This window comes from Nematolebias whitei, chromosome 14, assembly GCF_014905685.2.
Source record: "Nematolebias whitei isolate Nwh7 chromosome 14, NemWhi1, whole genome shotgun sequence".
Classification (NCBI taxonomy): domain Eukaryota; kingdom Metazoa; phylum Chordata; class Actinopteri; order Cyprinodontiformes; family Rivulidae; genus Nematolebias; species Nematolebias whitei.
Window position 1 is genome coordinate 34109905 of NC_056511.1, and position 23106 is coordinate 34133010.

At 38.4% G+C, this 23106-nt stretch overlaps 1 protein-coding gene across 1 annotated transcript in view; it reads left to right on the top strand.

Moving 5' to 3' along the window:
- Positions 1-23106, top strand: part of LOC119420635 (protocadherin-1) — a gene marked incomplete at its 3' end in the record, with an annotated part of 127512 nt that overhangs the window by 26994 nt on the left and 77412 nt on the right. The window contains 2 exon segments of the mRNA XM_037688055.1: positions 1638-2452; positions 3301-5484. Coding sequence (XP_037543983.1) covers positions 1658-2452; positions 3301-5484 — 2979 coding nt within the window.

Here is a 23106-nt window from a genome sequence, read left to right on the forward strand (position 1 = left end):
TATATATATATATATTTATAGATATATAGAAATATTGCCTTCATGGAAAAACAATGACCTCCTCATTCATGCCACACTGGCGAGATCTCCCTTCCTGCAAATGTAAAAGAGGACACATCAATACTTGAGCAATTAGTGCATCAATTCCCAGCACTTCCAATTTTAATGTATTCGAAAGGAATTAGATTTCTCATTGGATTTCTTTGTATTTGTGTTTCACTGTCTAACACGCATGCTTTATTCCTCCATGGAACATTGTTTTATGTAAGCGGAGCATTTTTTTAAATTATTATTTTTTTTATTTTTTTTTGCTGGCTCATTTCCATCCGACTCAAAATAAAGCTGTGTTGATTTTGCTAGTTCTTCTTTTAATCCCTCTGGGTGAACTCGAACTGCGAACAATTCAAACTGATATGTTTATTGTTTTAATTTAAATGTTTAAGGGTGTTAGACAGAACACATCGCATCAAGTTTCATCTACAAGAGGAGAATTTCATTTTTTAAGTGTTGTGAATGATTTAGTTTTTATTTCTTTTAACTATTCACCAACATAAAACCCTCTAGTTATTATTTTAAGAGAGTGGCTAAGAAACCGTACTGACTATGGATTGGTTTATTCAGTTTAATCCCTGAGCCATATTGCCAGTATTGATCAGTATATACAACCAGAGCATCACTCAAACAAACTTATTGTATTATACATACAGATCTGTACTGAGAGCATAGAAACGAACAATACACAATATTTATAGTGCGCTCCCCGGTGGGAAATACGTGTAAACATTTTAAAATGTTTCCACCATTAAGTTTTCCAAAGCACTGGACAATGATCCTTGGTGTGTGTGTGGTTTTTCTTTTTTTTTTTTTTTTTTTACTTCTGTTTCAATTATGAGTAACACACAGGCACAAATACCCTCACATGTACACACAAACACCCCAACACACAAAGCTGCATTACCTCCCCTCTCAGTGTCTAATATTATAATACAGAAATAATGAGTCTCTTTGGTTGTGAGATCCCGTATTACAGTTTTATTTGATTATTCAGCTGAAACAATCCTCGTCGGCCTTCTGGTTTGTTTTATGTGTGAGCTCATGAGATATATTTTTACATTCAACATTCATTTCTACATGAAATTCATAAAGAATAGATACTCATTCAAGCTCCTGATGCTCTGGGTGAAAGAAAAAGAAAAAAAAGGCATGATGGGAAGTGGTTGTTATAGCTGTTTATACAATAATAATAATAATAATAATAATAATAATAATAATAATAATAATAATAATAATAATAATAATGATTAAAAAAAGAGCACACCTCCTTTTTTACTGTTGCCTCCAGGCTCTTAGTTTTGTATATAAAAAGTTTGCACAAATAAATAATTTTACAATTGTACAGCACCCAGACCATACTATAATGATTTTTTCTTCCTTCTTTTCTCGCTGACTAAATAATAAATTTTGCTCTGTAAGAGCTGCTGATGTGGGCTTTATAATTTTCTTTTTAAAATGAAATATGTAATTGAATTTTTGTGGAACTTGTTCCAGTTGGAAAAGGGGGTTATAGAAGAATGATGAAGAGTGACTTCTGAAAGGAATTATTGTCATCTTGACCTGAATTATTTTTGTCATTTCAGGCAGATCTTCTGATGACCTAATGGAAGTGACTTTACGAGCAGTATTGTTTTGGCTTGTGGCGCTGCACTGTGGCTCTGCTGAAGGCAGCATCCTCTACCGAGTCCAGGAGGAGCAGCCCCCCAACACCCTTATTGGTAGCCTGGCAGCAGACCAGGGACTACCGGATTCAGGCCACCTCTACAAGCTGGAGGTGGGCGCCCCTTATCTCCGTGTCGATGGAAAGACAGGCGACATTTTCACCACTGAGATTCCAATTGACAGAGAGACCCTTAGGGACTGCCGGTCCCTGGCTAAGGGAAAACCCTGCTACTTGGAGTTTGAAGTATCAGTAACAGATCTGATACAAAACCAGAGCCCACGACTTATTGAAGGACGGATTGAAGTGCAGGACATCAATGACAACACGCCACAATTTCCCTCTTCTGTGCTCACCATCTTGGTGCCTGAAAACACAATCATGGGGGCATTATTCTCCATACCTCTTGCTACAGACAGGGACTCGGAGAGGAATGGAGTGGCTGACTACGCGCTGAATGCAGGGCCAGACGCAGCAACCTTATTTGGTTTACAAGTGGCTGATGACAGGGGAGGGAAACTCCCACAACTCATTGTCCTTGGCAATCTAGATCGAGAGTTAAAGGATTCTTATGACCTAACCATCAAGGCAGTGGATGGAGGGAACCCTCAGCGCTACAGCAGTGCTTTGCTGAGAGTGGTGGTTACCGACGCAAATGACAATGCCCCCAAGTTCGAAAAGTCCTCATATGAGGCAGAAGTTTCTGAAAACAGCCCCGTAGGGCACTCTGTTTTACAGGTAAGATTGTAAAAATAAAAAAAAATACTTGTTGATTTTTAAATGATGCATTTTAAACAATGAAAGTGTAACTTAATAAAAAAAATACTATTATCTGGTTTATGGGGACATTTTAACCATGTGTTTTCATTATATTCCAAATTATTCACATGCTTTTGAAGCAGTGACTTGCTGTTTTAGTATCATTTAGACATCCTTACAAGTTTAGGCTTGAAATTAAATATATGTTTACCCTGTTCTTGGATTTTATTATGGCAAAATTATCTTACAACTTTGTTTGTGTTCAGAGCCTTTTCTTGAGGGCAGAGGGATAAGGTGTTTGTGGAAAACAAAAGACACTCTTGCTTTGTTTGTAAAGTTTTTTTTTTATTTTCTTTAATTATACATGTTGAAAAAATACTACAACATTAGCATATTATGTGTTTTGCACTTAATTAAGCTGCTTATTGCTTCTTGTGCTGTTGCACTTGTGGAAGAAAAGAGTGAAAATATAACAGAATGTAGGTGAAAGATGTTCTGTAAAAAATAAATAAATAGATAAATCACCATATTTTAAAAATCATCTTAATTACTAAAGGAAATTGTAGTCTTAACATTTTATAATATGCTTGCTTTTTTTACTAGAAAGGGCACATAACACAAGAGAGGCAAAGCAAAAAATAAACATTCTTAAATAATATATGCATGTTGTGCTTTGAAGTGATCAACCCACCACTTGATCTATATATTTATTAATTTAATGGAAAATTTTTCAGTGCAAAAAAATCTATATAATTTTCCTTTAGAGTTAACATACGTTTGTTGCATTAAATTAATGCCTTTAACCACGTTTTCTGTTTTGTTTGTAGGTCAAAGCAAATGACTCTGATATGGGCCCTAATGGAGAAATTGAATACACCCTTCATCAAGCTGTAGACCCAGTGCCAAAACTCTTACGAATTGATCGGGCCACTGGAATCATCTATGTCAAAGGGCCACTGGACAGGGAGGAAATCAGCAGCTTGTCTTTCTATGTAGTGGCAAGGGATAAGGGCCCTCAACCTAAAAGCTCCAAGACATTTGTAACCATCGAGGTGACTGATCAAAATGACAACGCCCCAGCTGTGGAGATTCGTGGCATTGGTCTTGTGACGCACAGTGAAGGAGTGGCTAATATTTCAGAGGACATGCCAGTGGGGACAGCTGTTGCTTTGGTGCAAGTGTCTGACAAAGATGAAGGAGAGAATGCTGTGGTTACTTGTGTGGTTGCAGGTGACGTACCCTTTCAGCTTCGCCCTGCCAGCGACTCAACCACTGACAACAAGAGGAAGTACTTTTTACAGACAACCACGCCTCTAGACTACGAAAGAGTCAGGGATTACAGAGTTGAAATTGTTGCTGTGGATTCTGGAAATCCAGCGTTGTCCAGTACAAACTCCTTAAAGGTGCAGGTGACGGATGTGAATGATAACTCTCCGATATTTTCCCCAACCTTGTTTGAGGTTGAATTTGCTGAAGAAAATCAACCAGGGGAAAAGGTTTTGGATGTTACTGCTTCTGATGCTGACAGTGGCACTAATGCAGAACTCCTCTATAATATTGTGGCAGATTCATCCATCAAAGGTTTGTTTGAGATTGACCCAAATACAGGTGAAGTAAGAGCTCGGAGCCCACTAGATCGTGAACACAAGGAACGATATGAGTTTCGAGTCACCGCAGCAGATAAAGGCTCACCTGTACACAAAGGCACAGCAACAGTTGTAGTAAAAGTTCTTGACCGGAACGACAATGACCCTAAGTTCATGCTTAGTGGCTATAGCTTTTCAGTTTTAGAAAACATGCCTCCCCTCAGTCCAGTTGGAATGGTGACAGTTCAGGATATGGACAAAGGTGAGAATGCTCAAGTTCACCTCTCTGTAGAACCTGATGGAGGGAAGTTTGTTGTTCAAAATGGAACAGGCACTATTTTGTCAAGCATCTCATTTGACAGGGAGAAAGAAAGCAGTTACACATTCCGTCTTAAAGCTGTGGATGGAGGAGAACCACCCAGGTCCTCCTATGTTGGTGTTACTATCAATGTACTGGATGAAAATGACAACGACCCGGTGATCACTAAGCCGTCCAACTCCTCTTTCCGCCGTTTGTCCCCTTTAGCCTCACCAGACAGCCACGTTGAGGTGGTAGAAGCTGAAGACCTGGACAGTGGGCCTAACGCTCAGCTGGTATACATTATTGCTCGAGGAAATCCTTACAATTTATTTCGCATTTCCCCTTCCAGTGGAGAAATCACTCTGGCCAAGGAAATGACTCGCAAACATGGTGGACTACATCGTCTAGTGGTGCGGGTGAGTGATAGAGGAAAACCTCCACGACATGCTACTGCTTTGGTTCACATATATGTCAATGAAACAATTTCAAATGTCAGCTTAGTGGAAGCCTTAGTTGGCCACAGTCTTTACACTCCACTGGATAGAGACATTGCTGGTGATCCTTACAGTGGTTTTGCTGCACACCGCAGTAACATTTTGTTTGGAAGTCTAGCTGGAGTAGCAGGAGTTGTAATGCTGATCTTAGTTGTGGTATTTATTCGTCACCGTATCCAGAGAGAAACAAAAAGTGGCTATCAGGCTGGCAAAAAGGAAACAAAGGACTTATATGCACCCAAACAGGCACCAAAAAATGCCAAAGGCAAACGTGGAAGGAAAGGTAAACCCCAGAAGTCCCCCAAACCACTTGGGGAAGACGAGGAGGTCAGCCTTCAGAAGAGTCTCAAGTTCAACCTTGATGGAGTCAATGACAGCCCCAGGATACACCTGCCCTTAACATATTCACCAGGAAGCCCTGATATAGGCAGGCACTACCGCTCCAACTCACCTTTACCTTCTATTCATCTGCAAGCCCAATCCCCCTCAGCCTCCCAGAAACACCAAGCTGTCCAGGACCTTCCTGCAGCCAACACTTTTGTCGGAACAGGAGGAGACGACAACTCCACCGGCTCAGACCAATACTCTGATTACAGCTACAAGACTAATGCACCCAAGTACAACAAACAGGTAAGATTATCCCCAGTAAAATTTGTTTCCTGTTTAGAATGTCCGTTAGGAGTTGTTGGCTAGTGTGATGCATTGTTTAAAGGTAACATAGAGGTACAGTAAAACTTTTCATAGTGTTTGTGGTGTATGCAGTTGCTTTGCAACATATTTTGCACAGATCAGCTCTAATTTGAGAAGAGTCATTTATTATGATTTACTTAAATGGGAGTAAACTTTGTAATTTTTAAAATCAATTTAAATAAAATTGGTATTGTATCATTAGTATGTTATAAAAATGGTAAATAATACTTAAAAAAAAAAAAAAAAACGTTTGCAGATTTGCTACCATTATTCTGTTTTTATTGTCTGTATCTTTACTGTAGATCTACTCCTAAAGTGATCAATAAAAACATTAATAAAAAAAATAATAATAAAAAAATAAATGTTATGCTTTACTTTGGAAATAAAATAAAATAAAAGGAAAATACAGTATTTGTCATATTTTAAAGAAACAAAAAACAGTCAGTATCGGTCACTGAAAAATAAAAATACAGGCAATGTTCTGGGAATGAAGTACAGATACGGTATGGTATAAAATATTTCTTATGATATAACTGCTGTGACATGCTGCTCTGCTCCCATGTAAGTTTTCTGGGGGTTAAAATTGGACACAGGGAGTATTTGTCCTTTTTTTTTGTACTCCTGGAGGGCTGTGACGGCCTGTCATATTTTGTGTGTTTCCATCTGTTTTGCAGTGGAGTTGAGCAAGCAAGGTCTATTTTTTTCTGTTACTTACTTCCGCTCTCCTGCCTGACCTCTCGTGCTTTGATCTCCACAGGTCACTTGCTCTTATCTCTCTGCTCCTTATGCTCTTATCTTCTCTTATCTCCACAACATTTGGCAAGGCTCGAATTGCCATGGAAACAGAAATATTAATAGACTCAGAGGGGATTACAAACACACACAATGTATAATCTAGGGACAGAGGACATGTGTGTCTTTAGGTTTCTGTGTCATTTGTAATAGTGTGTGTGTTTGCATTGGACTAGACACATTTAAATGTGTGCTTTAGTGTGTTTGTGCCGGAAAGGATTATACAGACTATTATTCTTGAACAGTGTCACCTGCTATTATTCAGCAAGATGTCCAGATTTTTGATCCCCCTCTCATTTAGAATGCTACACTTGAGCTTTTGAAACCAGTTTATCTTGTGTTTTGTAAAACTTCCATACAGCATGAGACAAAAAATAATAACAAAAAAAAAACAATGCTAGTGTTAGTTGGAGGTGCAATCTGCATCACACAACTTCAAAGGAGCACCAGCTCTAAAGACAGCATAGCGCAGGGCCTTTTTCCACAACAAACAACCACCGTCTCTGATGCAGGGTATGATTAGCACCGCAACATGAGTGACAATGAAATGTTGCGAAATCACACAACTAGATCTAAAAGTGCTATATTCATGTCGCCGCTGTGGTATTCAAAGGACAGCCATTATTTCATATGGAAAATGTTTGACACTGACATCTACGCTTTATTTTCACCCAACATGAGCGATGACACAAGCTTTCAAGATGCTTCCCACATCGCAATGTCATGGGTACAAAACAGCCTGCCACTCTCCAAGGCTTTGCAGATTATGTTCACAATGTAATAAAAAAAAAGAAGCTAAAATAGTTGCGGAAAACATGTCGCAGAGTTTTGAACATGTGTAGGTGACACATTTTCTGTGTAGATATCTTTGGTGGCAGCCTCACAGTTGACTGGTTGGTAGTTTCAGCAGATGCTAGCTGACAACTTAGGTGATCACAAGCCTTTGTGGGTGGACTCAGTTTAGAGAACAGTCACCACTGTCGGCTTGACGGACAGCATAAGGGACCAAAATGACTGCAAGCCACAGGGTGTGTCTGGCTTTTTGTGTGTAGTGCCAATCTTGGCAGTCATGCGTCGAATTGCTGCTTAGCAGAAGGGTGTTAATTGTGACTGTGGCACAGCTGTGGGCTCTCAGATCTTGACAGTATCTCGAATGAAGTTTCTCAATATGATAACATAAACGCGTATGAGATGCGGCCTGAATGACTGACAGGCCGTGTGACAACGCAGACAGATGTGGAAGCGCATGTGACATACCTCAGCAGATGTTGTCTCATGTATGGCATACCCTCTCACATCAGGAGGAACAGATTGACCAAAATATATAATTAAAGGAGCTGCCAAGTGAAGTGACAGATGCAGAGCCGTGCCCTTGCTTTAATTAACTGGGCTGCTCTCAACAATGGCTTTTTATTAGGGATGTGATCAGGTGTAAACGCCTGAATTGCAGTTCATTTCTTGGCATTGCTGCCTAAAAATTACTGCTTGTTTACAGATTATGAGCATATTTAAATCAAACTTTTGATTACCCACGTAACTCTAAGACCAGCTTTTTTCACTTCAATGTTTTGACGTTTAATTAAAGACATTCAGCTTTCAAAAGCCAACCTTTTGTTCTGTGGAGTTTACTTGTGTTTATTGAAAGTACACATTGCTGTTATTGCAGTAGAATGAATGTGAATGTGTCATATGCATAATGTTGCTACCAACACTTGACTATTGTCAGGCTTAGATTTTTCAGACTTGTTATTGCCCAACACTGAAGGTAAAGGTGTGTGTGTGTGTACGTTTGCGTTACTGTGTGTCCACATCTCTGTACCAACATCTCTCATGAACAACTAGACATATTTTAATGAAGCTCTCAGAAAGTATTCTCTGACTTTACATCTACTACCCAATACCCTTTGAAGTGATTCAAGATGGCTGCCGGAAGTAATTGACCTCAGCAATACAAAAAAAAGACTATACATCTGTCCAATTTAATGATATTAGGCTAAAATTGGAGGCATTAGTAGCTGAGATAGATGCTTAACCAATATGCTAAGCACTAACAAATTGCACAAGATTTTGATTTAAAACGTTGCCATCTGATGTTTGAATCCAACTCTGTTTGTCTGTTAGGAAATATATCCTAAGCCACTGGATTGATGTATTGAACGTTTCATAAAGTAATCGTTGTTTGAACATTTATAACTGATTACCTTCCAGAGTAGGTGCAATTCAAGATGGCCGTCAAAGCTAATTTACCACAGTTGATTTAACATATGGCAGCACGGTGGCACAACTGGTAGAACTGCTTCCTCGCAGCGCACAGGTCCCTTGTTCAAATCCCGGTTCGGGGGCCTTTCTGGGAGGAGTTTCATGATCTCTCCATGCATGCGTGGGTTTTCTCCTGGTACTCCGGTTTCCTCCCACAGTCCAAAAACATGCATGTTAGGCTGATTGGTAACTCTAAATTGTCCCTAGGTGTGAGTGAGAGAGTGAATGGTTGTTTGTCTCTATGTGTCCCTGTGATGGACTTGCGACCTGTCCAGGGTGTACCCCGCCCCTCGCACAGTAATTACCGGACATGGGCACCGCCGACCCCTGCGACCCAAAATGGAAGAAGCGGGTAGAAGATAATGGATGGATGGATTTAACAGATGAAACTTGTTGTGGTAGTTGCTAAGCTTCCCCCTCCCCCCCAAAAAAAATAAAAATAATAAATAAAAATAAAATAAATTACTACGTGTGGTATAAATCACACAAGCTTTTGCTCAAACCATGGCATTAAGTATACAAAAGATTAAACTGTGTCATCTGGACCAGTTTCTTTAAGTGAGAAATATTTTGTCTCCCATCCAGAGGACTTTCTCAGTCTACAGCCTGCCAACCAGATCTGACCCATATGTAACCTTCACTGCTGTGTTTCAAGACAGCCTCCTGCCGTCCTCCTGGAATCTCAACAGGAGGTTGTTCTCACGTAAATAAACTAGTCCAGATTACACAATTTAATATTTTTTGTTGATATCTACCTGGATGATTGAGTTTACAATCCCTTTTCTGAGCCACTTTGGCCTTGATTGTCCTCAGGCTGTTTCTGTGAGTAGCATCAATCAATCAATCAATCAATTCAACTTTATTGTCCATAACATTCAATGAAATGGAGATTTGTCTTTGACATATGGCTTATAAAACAAAATAAAAATGTGATTAAAAACTCTAAAAAAAACTTAAAACCAAACTTTGCTAAATCAATTTAAAACATTCAGTTAAAACCATTCTAAAATACACAATACATTAGAATATGAAAACATCTCAGCAGACAGTGGTTTGTTATGTGAGGCTGCGTTTAAATAGAACCTTGTTAAGTACATTCACCGCAGAGGGAACAAATGACTTTTTGTACCCGTTTTTCTTTGCTAAAGGAACCAGGAGTCTTCTACCAGACGGTACCAACCTGAATAATGGTTGCAGTGGATGAGTTGGGTCATTGTAAACCTGGATTGCCTTTTTTTCCAGAACCTGACTGTACAGGTCTGTAAGTGTCATTTGTTGATGACCAATGACTTTACTACCTTGTCTGACCACCCGGGACAACTTGTTCCTGTCTCTGGCTAGGAGGTTCCCATACCATGAGACAATATTAAATGAAACAACACTTTCAACCAGTGACCTGTACACCAACTGCAAAGTAATTTTGCTTGCATTAAAGCTCCTTAGCTTATACAGAAGGTGGAGACGCTGTCTAGCTTTTTTGTAAATATAGTCAGTGTTGGGTTCAAAGGTCAACTTGTTGTCAATTATTGTTCCAAGGTATTTAAAATTAGTCACCTGCTCTACTTCCTGCCCTTTTATAATAGAAGGCCTAAAAGTAGGTCTGGTGCTGGCTGCTCCCCATCTACCTCCCAAACAAAGTTCCTTGGTTTTACTGACATTAAGGGCCAGAAAACTGTCATCAAACCAGATAGAGAGCTGGTCTATGAGCTGGGAGTAGGAGGGACTGTTGGTGTCTTTCAGACCAGCAACTAGGGCAATGTCATCAGCATACTTAATTAATGTGAAATCTTTACTGTTGTGTTGCAACTCATTTGTGTATATAGAGAATAAAAGCGGCGATAGCACGCAACCCTGTGGAACACCAGTGTTCAAGACCCTACAGTCCGATAGAGTGTTGTCAACACAAACTCGCTGGGGTCTTCCTCTTAAAAAATTGCTAATCCACAACACAAGATGGCTGCTGACATTTAGATCACACAGGCGTTTCAAAAGTATATGTGGCTGAACCGTATTAAAAGCAGATGAAAAGTCCATGAATAATATGTGAACAAATGTCTTTGGGTTATCTAAATGATTATGGACCTTGTTGAGGAGGGAGAGAGTGGCATCCTCCACCCCTCGGTTAGTCCTATATGCAAACTGCAAAGGGTCCATATGCTCAGCTGTAACAGACATGAGTTCTCTGCTCACTAAGCGCTCCATGCATTTGCATAATACAGATGTGAGGGCAATTGGTCTGAAGTCATTCAGTGCCTTTGCATGTGTTATTTTGGGCACCGGGACAATAGTTGACATTTTCCATGCTTGTGGGACAAAGCTAGTGTTAAGAAACAACTCAAATATCTGTTTGAACACAGGACCCAGCTGTGTGGCACATTCTTTTAATACCCTTCCCTTAATCCCATCTGGCCCTGCTGCTTTATGAGGATTGATGTTCTGAAAAATTGAAATTACCTCTTTCTCCTGTAACTCCACAGGAGTTGGTGTCAAGGCTGCACAGAAAGAGTCAATCTCATCACTGAAGTCATGGATGTCAAATCTTGAATAATGAACATTTAGTTTATTTGCAAGACCAAAAGGGTCAGTGTGCTGAAGGGAATCTTTTTGTTTCCTCCCCATTATTGTGTTCAGTCCCCTCCAGGCATCTCTTGCATTGCCATTACTCAGTTCCCTCTCAACTTTATCTTTATAATTTATTTTAACTTTCTTAATCATGCAACTTATTTCCTTCTCTAGTTCCCTCATCTTTTGCATATCTCCTCCTCTAAAAGCTGCTTTCTTTTGGTTTAAAAGATGCTTCATTTCTTTATTTACCCACGGTTTATTATTAGGGTAAAATCTAACTGTTTTTGTTTTGATAATATTGTCCACACAAAATTTAATGTAACTGGTGATGGTAAAATTCAGCAGTTCAGAATTTTCAGCAGAGACATCCTCGCTGAAGAACAGGCTCCAGTCAGTCAGTTGGCCATCTGGCTTCAAACATTAGATTGTTGTACATGATGATTGATGGTTTTGGATAGGTGTGATTTGCACGTGCTAAAAGCTTATTTTTGAGATTCCAACAGGAGGCTGGCTTGAAACACAGCAGTGAAGGCTACCCATGGGACAGATCTGTTTGGCAGGCTGTAGCCTGAGGAAGTCCTCTTGATGGGGGATGAAACATTTATCACTTAAAGAAACTGGTTCAGATGACACAAGTTAACCCTTTTTTGTTATCTACCTGGATGATTGAGATTACAACCTTTTATCTTGGCATTCAGTGTTGCTGCTAACCATGCTTGGCTAGTGAGCTAAAACTTGAAGTGGTAGTAGCTGAGAGTCATTCACAACACATACTCGTTGCATGACATGTTGTAATCTTCCACAACCTTATTGTTAATGTTTGACCTAACAAATACCAAACATATGATAGTCTTAATCTTAAATTTTGGCCAGAAATGTGACGAGCGATATGCATTCCTTTAAGAAACCACAGGCCTTTATTGTAATTCAAAATTAGATATTCAGGAAAGATGATACTTTCCACATCCAAAAGTACTCTATTATCTACAGAACTCCAGTAACTATATTATATTGTATGTGTCCTAATATGTTCTTATTTTTAATACACCAGTATTTACTGAGCTGGATTTGAAATATATATTTTTTTATTATGTTGTATTTTTTGACCCATGAACAGTTTTTTTATGATTATTATTATTTTTTAGATGCATATTTTAAGATAAGTTGCTAGCCTGAGGCTGAATAGTGGAATATTTAAATAGTTTATGCTCAAAACAGGCTTGTTGAGTGTGCCAAAGCCTCAACAGATGTTTAAGATGTCCTAATTAGATCATGGTGCTATCAAAGCACATGCCAGCTATATGTGCAAGAGCAACTCTTTGTTTGGTTCCCCCTGCACTAGAAACCAGTACTGCCATCCGATTTAAAGCATTTTGATCTGCTCCCAAGGCTCTGTAGAGAAATAAAATCAGCCTTTAATTGCTTTAGATTAACCCACTTAGGCACAGAATTCCTGAAATGTCATTTCTGGGATGAATTGTTGCACCACAGACACACTTCCACTAAACAAAAGGAGCTGGAGGTAAAAGCCCAAATCAAAATACATTATTTATTTATTTATTTATTGTTATATAAAATGAATTAATTTATTTTTGTTTTTTAATTTTTATTTAAAAAATGTGTACATGTACAAATAATATAACAAGGAGTTTGTTTCTTTGGTTGGTTTAGTTTGGCCTTTTTAACTACTGTACATACACACAATCATTTTAAGCAAAGAAGAGATACACACACACACACACAAAAAAAACCCTACATAGAATTAAAAGTTGCACAAGTACTGCTCCACTTTTTGTTTAGTTTACATGTTGAAAAGGAGTAGGAAGAAGTACTTGTTTATTTAATCCCACCCCTTCACCATTAGTTATCCATTTTTATTTAACTAATTTCTTAATAATATAACAGCTGATGACAATTATATACATATTTACAATATTCAGATACTAAACAACATTCAGTTGACAAAAAACCTTAACTTGTTACCTCCTTCCCGAGGGGAAAAACAAAACAAAACAAAACAACAACAACAACAAAAACAACAACAACAAAAACAACACTTTGAATATTTGCAGTAATTTTAGGTAAAATTGACTCGGACAAAATTAGAAGTGTTTACATATTTACCAGATCTGTAAATGTCAGTAGCTAGTAATAATTATGTAAGTAGTATCATTGTGAATGACAAACACTACTGTATCTGGAGAACAACAAGTAAATGTAAGGTGGTTTTATAATTATTACGCCAGATCTCCACTCAGTAGCTTAAGTAAGGTGAAACTAGTGAACAGTTGATATGGAGCGATGTCTAAACTAGTCTCCCATTAACTATTACCCCAAATAATCTGGTTTCACTAACTCTCCCAATATCAACCCCACTTATTTGAAACGTTATCTCTGTATTTGATGCACTACTTCCAAATAACATTATTTTAGTTTTATTCAAATTTGGCAGTAGCATATTTCTATCAAACCAGATCTTCAATTCATTAATATCAGTCATTTCCACTTGCCTCCACCATAATTTGCCCCATGGGCACTTGAGCAAGGCCCTTAATCCCCACCATCTTCTCCCCCGGGCACCCTAGACAGCAGCTCTCTGCTCCACACAATAGGTTGTGGTAGCTTGGTGGTCTATGGTTGTGTCAGGGAGGGCATCCGGCGTCAAAATAACAGTAACCACCAGGTCTTTGTGTGACTTAGACCTCTGGCTGGCGACCCCTGAAGAAGGGAACAGCCGAAAGAAGGACAAAATAAAATAACATCATCATTTCAAAAAGTAGGTTCTGCAAGCCACCACCATTCCAAAAAGAACATTTGTATAATAAACAAACAGTATCAAATTTAGCCATTTGAACACATTGTAAAAGTCGTTAATGTACAAAATAAACAGTTAAGGACCTAAAGCTGACCCCTGAGGAACACCACAAACAATATCCAAACATAAATAACAACGATCTAGCTTCACAAACTTTGTTTTTTTGCTTAGATAACTACTGACCGAATTTAAAACTATCACTCTAATATTGTTCTGATTTACCAAATAATATATCATGATACAGTATATTGTATCAAAAGCCTTTCTTAAATCAACAAGTAATCCAACGATATTCTGCTTTTTGTCTATGGAATTAGTGATAAATTCTACTGAGTTCAATAGTGCCAGTGATGTTGCTCAGTTTGATTTAAACCCATTTTGACTCTCAGCGTGTAATTTATGGTTGTCTATAAAGGTTTCAAATTGGCTGTTAAACACATCTTCAAGTCCAGCAATGTTCAGTCAGGCCATCTGGAAGTCCCCCCCCCCCCCGACATTTCATCTTACATACATTTTCAAGTATTTTAGAAAACTCAAGTAGTAAAGAGTAGTACAGCATACACAGACATTCCAAATCTATTACCGCAGTGGTAACCACCAGTTGTCATGTATTGTATTTACTCAGAACCAGTGCAACTCAGCACCATGGACAGCACTTTCTCTGCTAACTGTGTCAAAGCCGCTTTGCAAATGGAGCGCCACTGCATCACAGGCGGAAAAAGAAGATGATGTGCATGTGAAAAGCCACTAAAGAGTGACTCCATTCAATGTGGTGCTTTGTCATAATCACACTACATGCTTATTATTTGTTCAAAATGTCGTTTTTAAGGGGACAAGAGAACTGTATTGTTTCAAAGTCCACCAACATTTATAGAATAAGGACAATGTAAAGAGCTTGACTCATTTATGAGGTGTTGCAGCTTAGCTTTGTTGAATCTCAATTGCAGTCTGTACTGTTGCTTTCATACTGCCTGCACCTGTTTGGGTAATATTGTAATTAAAGAGGGGACACTGGGAATTTTCCTCGCGGTCTTGGCAAGTTGAACCATTCTCAGGTGTGTGTCACAGTTTTGTTATTGAGCCTGGGCAGACTTTTCCATCTGGGAGAGGATTGTAAAGGAATGCAATTATGTATGGCAATTTCCTGTGTGGAATAAATGGATATTGTACAATCATTCATACACTGTGCAGGTATTCAAAGTAGACTAAAATACTGAAAAATAATGAAGAATGTTTCCTTTATCACAAGTGAAAGTTCTCATATGATATAGCTAGACAAGAATAATATTTATCAATAATGCGTTTTCCATTAACACAAACACAAAAATGACTAAAAAAGTATCCGTTTTTAAATCAGTTTTAAGCAATTGCAAATAAAAACTGAAGTTTTATTAATGCTACTTGGCTAATGGCATGGGGCAGCACAGTGGATCAGTTGTTAGAGCTGTTGCCTCTCAGCGAGAAGGTTGATGGTTCAAATTCCAGCCGGGGGACATCTCTGGGTGGAATGTGAATGTTCTCTCCATGCATGTGGGTTTTCTACATATACAGTACTCAGGCTGCCTCTCACAGACCAAAAACATGCATGTTAGACTGATTGGTAACTCTAAATTGTCTTTAGGTGTGAGTGAGAGAGTTCATGGTTGTTTGTCTCGTTTGTCTCTATGTGTCCCTGTGATGGACTGGAGACCTGTTATTGTTACCAAAAAAAAAATGTATAAAGTATAAATCAAAACAGTATACAAGGATCTAAGATATAATTATTAGTATTTAGCGTATCTCTTAGATCCTTGAATGCTATTTATTTTTATACTTTATTTATTTATTTATTTTCACTACCCTTGAGTTACCCCCCCCCCCATGCATAGTGACTGGAAATGGGCACCAGTGACCCCTGTGACACGAAATGGAAGAACGGGGTAAATATAATGGATGGATGGGTATGAAGGTAACAAATACACTTAAATAATCACTTTTTTTAATTTACACAGACACAACATTTTATTTACATATTCACATCACTTTATATCATTTCTATTTTGTTGGCTCATATTCTGCAATTTAAACACAATTTTCATTTTTGTTATTATTTTGGACCTGCGCACCATACTGCAAAATGAGGCTGTGATAGCTCGGTGGTCAGCATAATGTGTGTGTAATAAATCAGTGTTTGTAATCCTTAACCTGCAAGTTCAAGCCCAGGTTGTGTCAGGACGGGCATCTGGTGTAAAATGATTGACAAGTGTCTCGTGTGAGTTTGTTGTGTTATGGTGACTCCTGAAGAAGAGAGCTGCTGAAAGAAAAAACAAAACAATACTATTCTCCTAAATAATAAAGCTAAATTGGGTAAAATTTTAGAAAATGGGAATATTACTTACCACCACAGCAAACCTGCCAAGTCAACTAAGAGATCTGGAAGGCATTAATCAGACAAACATCCAGCAGGCCAAACACAACTCCGATGGAGCCGAGCAGCTTCTCTGCAGAGACGAGTATTTCTCCGTAGAACCTGGGTTTCATGAAAGAGTAGCAAGGATAAAGTCATTGCTAAATAAAACAGATCATTTAATATTTGCCAATAATTCTATTGGAAAGTTCCCTAACGTGTGAAAGAAAGATCTGTGATAACATGAGACTAAATAAAACGACATGTTTAGGACAGACCTAACACCACTCAGCGGGCTGAAAACACCATCCCAACAGGGAAGCATGGGAGTGACAGCATCAAGCTGGGGAGATATTTTTCATCAGCAGGGACTGGGAAACTGCACATAGTTAAATAACTTTTTTTTGAGTTAGAGAAAAAAAACTTTTCTTTTTAATCTTTCACAATTAAAACTATATTTTGTACACTCAGAGTGATACATGTGTAAATTAAATGATGCAACCTCCTAATACTTTTGCAACCAACTGTATGTAGACGACATTTACAACTACTGAACCTATATTTCTATAGTTGCACTATACATACCCTGCTATCAGGACAGGCAAGCACTAGCAACCAGTTACATTTTACTTTTAGCTTAAGAGGCCTATCATATGAGATGAGTACATATTGCCATTCAATGTCATGCCATTGGTCATGTGTTGCAAATCAAGGTTTGTAAAAGTTACTCACATGGTTACAGGTCAGATGTTAAATGTTCAGCATCATATAAGTTTTTGTTTTGAAACATAATCAACTACAACAAAAAATGTTAAATTGTGTCCTCTGGATCAGTTTCTTTAAGGGAGAAACGTTTTGTGCCCTATCCAGAGGACTTCTTGAGTTTATGGCCTGCCATCCAGATCTGTCCCATAAGTAGCCTTTACTGCTGTGTTTCAAATCAACCTCAGAAACAGCCTGAAGACAACCAAGGACAACGTGGTTCAGAAACAGGGTTGTAAGCCATCCAGGTAGATAACCACAAAACAGCTTAAATTGTGTCATCTGGATCAGTTTCTTTAAGGGAGAAATGTTTTGTCCCCCATCCAGAGGACATCCTCAGTCTACGGCGTGCCAACCAGAACTGCCAGAACAGAACCAGAACAACTAATCAACTGCAGAAACCAACACAGTTCAGTCAGGTCATCTGGATGGTTTATTTTATTGTTGCTGTTGTTGAGACGTTTCATCCTTCATTCAAAGGACTTCATCAGTTCGAGAAGCCACAACGAACTGAGTCTGACAAGCAGCACACTCCCATAGTGGATCAACCAGTTTGTTGTTGATACGATGGTTTCTGCGGTCCACCCTCTCCCCTGTCAACTCCTCTGAGGCAGCCATAGCCAATGTGGTTCAAAACATCAACGTTCATGCTCAATAATCCAGGTAGCAAATACAACAGAGTTCAATCAGGTCATCTGGATGGTTTATTTTTTTTTTATTGAGACGTTTCGTCCTTCATCCAAAGGACTTCATCAATCTGATGAGCCTGCAGAAACATTTTTTGCTGATTTTCTCACATAGACTAAACCCAACAAATTTTAAAAGTAACAGAGCAGCTAAAACAACCAGTTTGTCTCTGTGTGCTCGAGCATTTTTGTTTTATTGTATTTTTTTTTTTTTGCTGCAGCAGTAGTTTAGCAGTCTGTTTGCTAGAGTTATGTGAGGGTTCAGCACAAATGTCGTCAAAGTGATCAGAATGTTTTTGGTCATTTGCAGCTTGCCCCTTTCTTGCACAAGTTTCTTTACTTGCACCACATTTCGATCTCTCGGCTGCCTTGAGTCTGGCCTGGATCAAAGCATGTTGAATACGACCTAGTTCTTGAACTGATTTTATTTAATATATGCTTTAATTATCAAAAACAATACAAATACTTTGCACTGCTACCCTTGAAATCTAAAGGTGGTGTACACTGTCAATTTACCACAAGAGACAAGTCCTCAGCTTGCACTTGTTTACAGTCTCATCACCCTTGAATGTGTGATATTGCATTATGGTTGCTGCAGAAACCAGTGACTCTCGCCATTAGAGCTGATAATTAGTCCTTTTGGGTCCGAGCGCTAACACCTTTTTTTGTCATGCTGCACTTAATGAGAATTTTACTAAGAGAAGTGATTGGTGTGAAACACGGAGGGGTGCGCGCAGCGCGGCGATCATCACCGCATGCCAGCATGTATTGCAGCCTCTGTGCACACGGTTTAAAAATGTTTTATTCATCTGCAGTGAATAAGTGTGGTCTTCCTCGGGGCTATTGGTTCATCTCCCTTTTCTGTTTGTGGTTACCTTCACAGTCAGTGCAGTAGCTCCTCGGAGCAGAAAGCAGGGCAGAGCGAGTGAGTCAGTGTGATTCTTAATTAACCTGCTTCTTTGTTAAGCAGGGCCCACACTTTGTGAACTTTAGGCATCCCTTTGAGCTAGGATTAGCCCAATTTAGTTCAATACAGCTGTTTGAAGTCGGCAGAGGTGTATTTCAGACAAGGCCAGAGGCAACATTTGCACTTGTTCTACAAGAATGTGACACATTATTCTTTTTCTTTTTTTTTGCTTGTGGTTAAGATTGGTGGAACCTAAAAATAAATCAAATCATTGAAGATATGTCATCTATGGTAAGCATGGAGGGCAGCTGACATATTTTTTTTTCTATCTTCCCCGTATTTCCAACGTGCCTTCCAGTATTTTTCAGAGATTCAGCACCCATGCAGACACAGTCATAGCTCTTTGTACGACACATATTTGGCCTAGCTGATTAACCAGGAAAAAAAGGATGGAAGTGAGGTAATGCTGGAGTAGTTTACCCTGCTGGAATTGCATGTTTTGCTTACTGGTCTATAAGAGCGAAGCGTGATTCAGTACAATGCATCTGGCACCGCATTATACTGAGAAATTGCTCTGTATTGTTTAGCCTCCAGTTCTGCAGCCATTTCACATTTTATCTCATCTTTTCTTTCCAACATTTGCCTACACAAAGTGGCTTTACGACTGCTAAACCCTCTTCAGAACATTTGGAACTTGCAACCATGCAGCATGTATGTAAATACACAATAGGTGAATGTCGCTTTAATTATAAACTATCATCTGTTAGGGCAGGAATTGAACATTTAGTGTTTGAGCACATCAGAAAAAAAAAAAAAAAATCAACTGTTTGTGTTCACTGAAAGCCTCGCATGTGCCTGTAAAACACTAACCAAAAGGCTTAGTGAAAGAAACGCGCCGTTTTGGTCTTAGATCATTTGATGTATGTGACATTGAAAGGAATGCTGAAAGACTGCGCTACAAGCAATAGATGTGCGCTTCTTTGATCCAGCCTTGAGGGCATGGCTAGATCAAACACAGTCACAAAAATGACAGGAGCAGATTCTAAGGAGGAAGCTTTCATAGGTTTGAGTTTGTTTTCTTTCTTTTTTAGCTAGAAATCTATCGAAGTGAGCACCTAACAAAGATCTAAAATAGTGTACATGGTAGACTTGTCCGCTGTAGCACATCTTATATCATCTTTTTCCTTTTTTCCTCCTACAAGATTCCATAAATACTGGGCCTGCTTGCACCTTTATGTGCCCGTGTGTGTGGTGCTTTAAGCATTCAGGTAACTGTCACAAGTGGCCGTCTTCACTTGCAGACACCAGTAGGTGAAAGAATTTCAGCCTCAACAAAGAAAAAAAAAAGAAGTAAGGGAGACTCAGATGAGCTCACAGACAGGCTAGACAACAAAACAGTGGTAGTCAGGTAAGATCCTGACATACAGATAACAGGTGCTTCAGCCAAAAGTGCGATGCAGGGGTAGACACTGACAGACAAGTTTATAACAAGAGGACTTGGCCAAACCGCAACAAAGGAGCTGTGAGCTACCCTCTACTAAAGCTGGGACTAATTGATGATTAGGAGCCCCCCTTCCTGTGTAGGCAGGTGATGAGGTCATGCGAGCTGCAGTGGAGGCAGACAGAAGAGGATGACAGAAAAGTGTTTCCACAATGGATGAGTTGGGTGCTGCTGAGATAAAAGTGAAACAACTGAGCACAGATACATTTTTAGATATATTTGTACGGCAACATGGAATGCAAATTTGACGAGATCCTGGCAACAAATATTTTCCGACATCAGCGAGGACCAGATAACAATGGGTTCACGCAGATTATCAGCACAACAGCAGGCTTAGTGTCATCCCCCGGTTGTGTGTCGGCTAACGGAAAACACTGAATGTCATTCAGTGCAATTGTGAGCTCATCGTGTTTTTGTGAATTGTTAACGTTTGAACTACTCCCATGCTGTTTTACTTTGTTTTCATTGATAAAAAAAAAAAAAAAAAAAAAAAAGAATAAAACAAAAACCCCAGCTGTTTTTTTGAGTGCTGGAGCATTACATTTAAATATTGTATTTTTGTATTTTTTTGTTTAGGATGGGTGAACACAAAGACACATTTGGCAACCTCTCCCTGGAAGACAATAATTTAGTTAGAGCATCCTAAAATATTCTTCATGGATGTTGAAACAATTTGGGTTTTTTTACGCATAAAACTCATACTCAAAACTTTCTAGACTGAAAAAAAAAAAACAGTTGTCTTAAAAAAAAGAAAGAAAAAACTAAATAAGAACATGTTTTAAATGTTAGCTGCATTGCAGCTCCTTTTTATGATAGTTGCTTTTAAATGAGAACATTACAGACAGTGCAAACACCACATGCACAACCAACAGAAGGGAACATGGATAAGACTGAAATATACAGCAAGTGAAGCTGTCAAAATGAGGACTTCACTTGTGTCAAATCAGGCAGAACTTCACTAGCTTTTACTGTAGTGCACTTTTTTTTTCTTTTCTGATAGATCTACACGTTGCTGGATATTGAAGATTAGGAGGAACATGTAACTGCTGCCAGATATCACAGTAAATGTTGTCAATCTGACAGTATGAACTCATCCTTTAGACGCATAGGATTGAGTTATAAAAACACACTGGAATCCTGCAAAGCAGTTCATTATTATTATTTTTTAACTGTTAAGATCTAAACTGAATATAAGATTTGCACTAATTGCTCATTCAGGCAATTATTTAGGCCATATTTTATCTTTGTATTTGACAATATGCATGAGCCACACCTGAGCATAATAAGCAGATTAAAAGGTTGTCACATATGTGGCCACACAATTGTTAATCCTGCTCCTAAACCCTTTTGTCATTGTATCTCTTGCTACAGGCTATATGGTTTCTTGGCAGGAACTTTGGCCTCAGTACAAAAGTTTGCTAAAGTTAAATGCTAACTTAAAAAAATAAAAAAATAAAAAAATAAAATAAAAAAACAAAGGCAAATCTACTTGGGAAAATCAGTAAACTACCAACTCCCCCCCCCCCCCCCCTCCAAGGCTTTATGTATATTGTGTTTTGGTTAAATCGGAAAAGTAACATTTCTAATGATAATATGGATAACTATGCTTGAAACTGCTTTGCAAGTCTTTAAAGCACTGTTGCATGAAGACATGGATATGTACTAATATGCAATGGGCTCGTGAGCTACATCTGGAGTACAGTGCAAAAAATGAATGTTGGATTATTAGGGGTGGAAAAAAACAACATATAAATTGCTTAATATTACTGCTTTAGGTTCCCTTGGTTTGTGATTATTGACTTTTCAAAAAAGCCAGTCTACCTGTACTGCATATATATCAGTCCTAACATGAGGAGAGAGAGAAGTATTTTCACCAAATCCTCATAGCTTTGGTCCGTAGATTAGGGTTTTGAGTATGCTAGGTGTAATTAGTAAGCTTCAACCAGGTAGTTACAGTAATCCACCTGCACATGCTGTATTTAGGTCGTGAGCAGGGGATTTTCACCCGTGCTTTTCTTTGTGTCTTCCTTCAAATCAAAGTTTGTCCTTGACCTTCTAGTTGGATCAACTGCTGTATACCTCCAGCAGCCAAGCCTGTGTCAGTCTATGACAAGCAAGCTCACATCTTTTAAGTTATTTAGCTCGCTGACAGAAATAGACAGTCACTCAGCGTGGCACTACAACAAGTTCTGTCCAAAAATGCCCCCTCACATGTAGGGAATTTCTGCAGTATTTTGGGGAATCAGTGAGCTGTATCATAAATTATAAAATCATCTATGATGTGAATAAGTATCAAACAGGAATCTTGATGTATACAGTCATATGTATTCAATTATCTTTACCTAAATATTTTCATGATTTATTTGAGTTGAATTGGTATTATCATTCATGATCTACAAGAAGGAGGTATGATTTACATATTCCCTTCTCTAGAACCACTGTTACTAAAATGTCATTCATGCATCAATGTGTTGTGCTGTGGAACAGTTTAAAACAACCAAGTGAATCATGGATTATTTGTCTTTAAATGAAAGTTAAAACAGAGTTTATATATATATTTTTAACACACTTTCATTGATTGCTAATTATTATGTTTTTGGATATGTTTAATTTATTATGAGCTATTATCTATTGCATTTGTGTGTGTTTAAAGTAAGATGTAAGCTTGTGTACAAAGCTTTTATGATTATTTATTTAATTTTTTTGTAAGGGTGGGAGGGGGCTGCTTGTAAGCGTATTTTGGATTTTTATGACCTCTACTGCACTCTTTGTTTTAATTATTTTCCTTTATGTGTGCTGTTTCTTTTTTGCACAAACAATAATACTGAACATAAATATATATATATATATATACATACACACACACACACACACACACACACACACACA